This window comes from Octopus bimaculoides, chromosome 9 (genome assembly GCF_001194135.2).
Source record: "Octopus bimaculoides isolate UCB-OBI-ISO-001 chromosome 9, ASM119413v2, whole genome shotgun sequence".
NCBI classification, from domain to species: domain Eukaryota; kingdom Metazoa; phylum Mollusca; class Cephalopoda; order Octopoda; family Octopodidae; genus Octopus; species Octopus bimaculoides.
In genome coordinates, this window is record NC_068989.1 from 81,520,332 (window position 1) to 81,526,630 (window position 6,299).

At 38.5% G+C, this 6,299-nt stretch overlaps 1 protein-coding gene across 2 annotated transcripts in view; it reads right to left on the reverse strand.

Moving 5' to 3' along the window:
* LOC106879292 (isopentenyl-diphosphate Delta-isomerase 1) overlaps positions 1-4,688 on the reverse strand; it is a 23,938-nt gene extending 19,250 nt beyond the window's left edge. The window contains exon 1 of one of the 2 annotated variants that reach the window (XM_014928792.2): positions 4,277-4,688. Coding sequence is in view for 1 of the 2 variants with exons in the window: in XM_014928791.2 (XP_014784277.1) it covers positions 4,070-4,212 (143 nt within the window). In the remaining variant the exon portion in view is untranslated. The other variant, XM_014928791.2, reaches the window with a different exon arrangement.
* Positions 4,689-6,299: the final 1,611 nt, after the last annotated feature.

Here is a 6,299-nt window from a genome sequence, read left to right on the forward strand (position 1 = left end):
AGCACTTGTGCCGGCGTCACGTAATAAGCACTTGTGCCGGCGTCACGTAATAAGCACTTGTGCCGGCGTCACGTAATAAGCACTTGTGCCGGCGTCACGTAATAAGCACTTGTGCCGGCGTCACGTAATAAACACTTGTGCCGGTGTCACGTAATAAGCACGTGTGCCGGTGTCACGTAATAAGCACGTGTGCCGGTGTCACGTAATAAGCACGTGTGCCAGTGTCACATAATAAGCACTTGTGCCAGTGCCATGTAATAAGCACTTGTGCCAGTGCTCTGTTGAACACATCCAGTACACACTGTGATATGGTTTGTGTTAGGAAGGCCATCCAGCCATAGAAACCAAACCAAATCAGACTGGAACCTGGTGCAGCTTCCCAGCTCTGGTCAAACCGTCCAACTTATGCTAGCATGGAAAATGGATGTCAAAGGATGAGGATGATGATGATGAAAAATACTTCTTCCTCTTTTTGTGCGATAAAAATAGTTTTAGCTTCTTCAGTAAAAAGTCAGCAAAATGGACATCATTTCAAAATGTTGAAATTGTTTCTCACAAAATATTTTATATTTTTAGCACAAACATTTTCAAATGTTTTACTCTACTAACTGTTAGTTGGGTAATTCTCAACTAACACATGGAATGTAATGTTTACAGATGTTTTACATAACTTTGTTAAATTGTTCAGTCATGAAAGCACTGTTGTCTCAGTTTCCTCAAAATTGTCAACAACATTATAGATTTCACCTACTTTTCCTCATCCCACTACACACACATACACTTTACACAAGGACAAGTTATTGAAAGTTTGTTTTTCTCACAACATAGTCAGGGAAAGAGGGACAAGAATCACAAGACAATGTTTAAAACTAGTTTCAAAACAAATATCACAAAAGACCTCGCTCAAAGAACACCAGTTTTTGGCTTCCTAGCTGGTGTTTACATACTTCATTGATATACATCAGCAAAAGACATACAAATACATATATACACATACAACAGGCTTCCACACAGTGTATGCCTACCAAATTCCACACCCAATGTATTGTATCAACCCAAAGTGAAGGTAGAAGACACTTGCTCATGGTACTGTGCAGTGGGATTGAACATGAAACCATATGGTTGCAAGGTGAATTTCTTAACCAGAGAACTACGTCTGCATCCAATCTATCTTCAATGGCAGTTTTAATCAAATATTTATCCCTCCTTTACATTGTAAAGGCTTACAAAAGGCTATGGCTACTGCTGAGTCAAAAGCACATAAAAAGCACCCAGCACACTTTGTAAAGTGGTTGGCGTTAGGAAAGGCATTCGGCCATAGAAACCATGCCAAAACAGATAAATGAAGCCTGGACAGCTCTCTAGTTGGTCAGTTCCTGTCAAACCGTCCAACCCATGCCAGCATGGAAAACGGACGTTAAACAATGATGATGAATTATTGACAAGGGAAGTATTACATGGTAAGCTTTTGATTTGTCAAGTCCACACCCCTGATACTAGGTCATGATTATTTTAATTAAGTTAGGGTAGGGTTACCATACCTGAACAATTAGAATCCAGGACATCTCCGCTGACAATCACCATGACCCTCCGTGACCCAGCCCAACACACACTTTGGGCCTTTGACTTTTTTCTTATTATAAACTACAGATACTGGGGGACATGGTAAATAAAAAAATACCCATACATAATTTTGTAAAATTAAAAGTTTTTCTTTTAAATTCTTCAGGGACGCAAATTTTGACAACTGAATCCAGGACATGGCCTGGACAATGCAGGCGAGTGGCGACCCTAGTCTAGTTGCAAACTTTAGTACAAGGAATGTCAAAAGCTAATCAGAAAAAAAAAATTATACAGGGTGGAAAAAACAATATTAATCAAAACTTAAACCACTCTTATAAATACGATTATTTCTGCCTCGTTTATATATATTTTTAGATTATTATTAATGATTTCATTATGGGTAAATCCCACCCCTTCTTTAAGTCTGCTTTTGTATTGTCACCTTCATCCTTCGTCCCGGTGGCAAATAAAAGAAATAGTTATTATTACGAAGGCGGCGAGCAGGCAGAATCGTTAGCACGCCGGGAGGAATGCTCAGCGGTATTTCGTCTGCCGCTACGTTCTGAGTTCAAATTCCGCCGAGGTCGACTTTGCCTTTCATCCTTTCGGGGTCGATAAATTAAGTACCAGTTACGCACTGGGGTCGATATAATCGACTTAATCCGTTTGTCTGTCCTTGTTTGTCCCCTCTGTGTGTAGCCCCTTGTGGGCAGTAAAGAAATAGGTATTTCGTCTGCCGCTACGTTCTGAGTTCAAATTCCACCGAGGTCGACAAATTACGTACCAGTTGAGTACTGCAGTCGGTGTAATCAACTTGCCCATCACCACAAAATTCAAGCCTTGTGCTTATAGCAGAAAGGATTATTATTATTATTATTATTAAGGTACCGAGCCTCGTGCCAAAACTTGAACGCATTATAATTATAAAGGTAGCGAGCTACCAGAATCGTTAGCACGCTGGACAAACTGCTTAATGGCATTTCTTCCACCTTTACGTTCTGAGTTCAAATCCCGCCGAAACCAACTTTGCCTTTCATGCTTTTAGGGTCGATGAAATAAAGTACCAGTCAAGTACTGGGCCCATGTAACTGACTTTGCCCTTCCCTTTAAAAGTGCTGGCCTTGTGCCAAGATTAGAAAGAATTATTGCTATACTTGGCAAGCTGGCAGAATCGTTACCGCGTTAAAATAAATATTTGGCAATATTTCTTTTTATGTCCAGAGTTCAAATCTCGCCGAAGGGTTGATAAGTTAAAGTAACAATCAATGTAATCGACTACACAACTCGCCTAAAAATTGCTAGCATTGTGTCTAAAATAAAAACTATTATTTTACCAGTACTTTATTTTATCAACCCTAAAACGATGAAAAGTAAAGTTGACCTCAGCGGAATTTGAACTCGGGACGTAAAGAGCTAGAAGATACACCTCGAGGCATTTCATCTAGGTTAAGACGTCCACCCTAAATACATCGATTTAACTGAATCCTTTAGTATACAAGTTTTGTTTGGTGCCGAGAAGTATCACATAAAACAAAAGGTGAGTCAAAAAGGGAGCGTACACGTAGTCGCACGGGACCTAAAATCACATCCTGTTATCTATAAAAAAGAAAAAAAAAGCGACACGTAGTCCGGAGTGTACATAATACCTTAAAGTAAGAAAGAAAAGAAAGAGATATAACCACGGCAGAAATACCTGTAATCATAAATCTACTCATTCATGGAAACAGTAACACCCACTTATCTGCGAGAGAACCGTAGAACTGCCAATTGAACTGCTAGAAAGAGCAGCCAAATCCCCTTCAAATTACAGCCGAATAAACTTTAAAGCAACAGAGACGCATTAGATACTGCTAGTCCAAGATTCAGTATATCCGAAAAGAAAGACCAAACGATCACGGTTGGAACATCTTTGACCACTGATACGTACTAGATTAGGCACGGGCAACTTTTTTTGAGAAGCGAGCCGCATGATAGGGCTCATCATCTGGCGGGTCGCACTACAATATAATTTTTCATTAGGCATGTCATTCAAAAAGTCCAGCGGGCCGCAGGTTGTTCATGACTGTACGAAATTAAAGCTGATTTAAACAACAGTGCTTTGAATGGGGCAGAAACTGAGTAAAAATTACCGGGGAGTTTGTATAATTTAACGTTCCTATTTAACTTTAAGTTCTGGACATGTTACATTAATAAAAATAACTTTCTTTCGTGTGACCATGACCAAATTGAATAACAAAGTTTATCAAAAGCAGCCTTAATTTTTATATACTGTGATTCTATGAATTTTGAAGTGGCGATTATAATATAAAAGAGTAAACATTTATATAAAGCAAAGGTATGTCGAAGATATACAGGTGATTGTGTTAATTTCAGAGAAGCACTGGATAATATATGAATAGGTCAACGTTTATAGATGAGAGAAAAGATGCAGGTACCTAAGAAGGTTAAGCAGTATCTAAGGAAAATAAAGAATTAAGAGTTAGAAACGATTAATAAACATACATACGTGGCGAATGAAAAGTTAGAGAAATCTGTGTAACAAGCTTTAGACAAGTTAGTTAGCTTGGAATAAAGTGGGGTACTGAATAAAAGGGGTTTCCAACTGGAACGACTAATGGCAACGTGTTGATGGAATAAACAGCGAATCATGATGCTTTCTGCCAATTTAACCTGTCAAACTGTTTTGATATGTAAATATCTAGAGTTATCTCACCTTGTCAGAATTAGTTCAGGAGTTTGCCGAAAGAGGGAACTGTAAAACTGCAGTACATTTCATGACTTCTTTTATTCTTGATCTTCATCTTTAGTTTCTTTTTTTTATTTGTATCTCAACTGGTGAACAATACTCACGTTTATTACAAGTTTCCTATGGGAACGTTGGTGGTCCTTGAATCTAAGAGTCCCCTCTCATAAACTTTGACAAACTGCAGTTTATACCACTTCGTTCGACATGTGGCAACCTTGGGCTAAACTGTGTGTGTATGTGTGCGTCTCCTCTCTTTGTCTGTCTGTCTCTTTCACTCTCTCTCTCTCTCTCTCTCTCTCTCTATCTGTATCTGTCTATCTATCTATTCACATATACAGAGAGAGTTTTGTTAAATTTCTTCCGACCACTTGAAATTTTACAAATTTTCAGAAAATGTTGTTCCGATATTTGGCATACTGACAAAAATTGCGTCCAAATTTTTTCCGTTTTTTTTCTAGAAATTAATAATAAAGAAATTACAAGCATTTAAAGTTATGTCATTTTAGCCAATCGAAAATCTCTATTGTTGATGTATCGTGTTTGCTGACTTCCATTGCCATGGAGATCGGCATACACGAAACCTTTACATGGTCTCTTGACATGCTGGAAATAGCAGCCAAATCTTCCTTAAACTACATCATAACGTCCAAAAAACAAAAAAAGAACGAAGCATTGTTTCACAGCACCGTTTGATCCGTCGCTTGAGACTGACCCAAGTACCTTCCACTTGTTGAGTGTTGTCAAAACTATTTTAATTAAAGTCAATTTCTACAATTCCAGGCGAAAGTAAAGAATACGTACACCCGGTGTTTAGGGTTAGAGTTAGGGTTATTGTTACGCCGAAAACGCCCAATTCCCAAATAAAGATTAAAAAAAAAAGGATTATAGACAACTTTTAATTGGTTAATGAAGAAGTAGAGCTATGTCCATGATCTTTGTAGACCTTGTAAGACTAGTCAGGTCAATCTGGTTTATGTTTAGCAGGTAAAGTATATGTAGAGGGGAGTGTAGAGTTAACACTTTAAGGAGGGTGGGTTGGGTAATGTGATTAATAGAGGGCCTTAAAGATAAGACACTGTATAGATAGGGATTGAAAGAGAGGCAGATATGATGCTGGGTTGTGCAGTATCTAACTAGCTATTTCACAGGAGCAGAACCCATTTCAGTAGTGGAAGAAAAGGCAGAGTAGACCAGGGTTTATATTTTATTGGTGAGTCTTAGATTGTTGCATATGGATTATGTTTGTGTGTGGAACATTTAATGGATAAGAATGGAAACATCTGTACAGTTGTGCATTGTTAGAGGTGGTAACAGAATCAAACTATGAAGCATACCAGAGTTGATAGTGTGTGGGTTAAAGAGAACCATGAACACAAGTTGCAATGAAATATGGTCTGACAAGAAGCTTCCAATTGAAGACAGAAGAGATGGAAAGAGCACAGAGAAGGCAAGTTTAGCTAGAAAGTTCTTGTGTCAAATACAGTTAAATGCTTTACTGATACCAAATACAACAACTTTGCTTTTGTTGAAATTCTCAAAGTGAGGGAACACCCACTATTGAAGACAAACTAGTCACAGAGAAGAGAGAACGACACAACAGGTTGGAGGTGTATTGCTAATGATCATTTCTATTGTCTTTGATATGTTAAAGGTGAGACTGATAGTTTGGTAGTTGGCAAGAACAGAGAGATTGCGTTTCTTGAGGATGGGACACACTGGCATGTTTCTCAGAGTAAGCTAGATCCCCTAAAAAGAGATAAGGATTGAAGGGTTTGACAAAGATAAAGATAAACTCTGGAGTCCACTGTTTGAGGGTGATAAAACACTTGTTGGAAGGGCAGTGACCTTGTTGACATAAGGTGAATGGAAATGTTTTTAACATGTGGCAAGTATGTGCACATGGGGGTGGGAGTTAAGTTGGAAGCAAATAGGCAGCAAATATGGAATCTGTTTCCATAGGAGTACTCTTTATTGGTTGTTGAGATTTCAA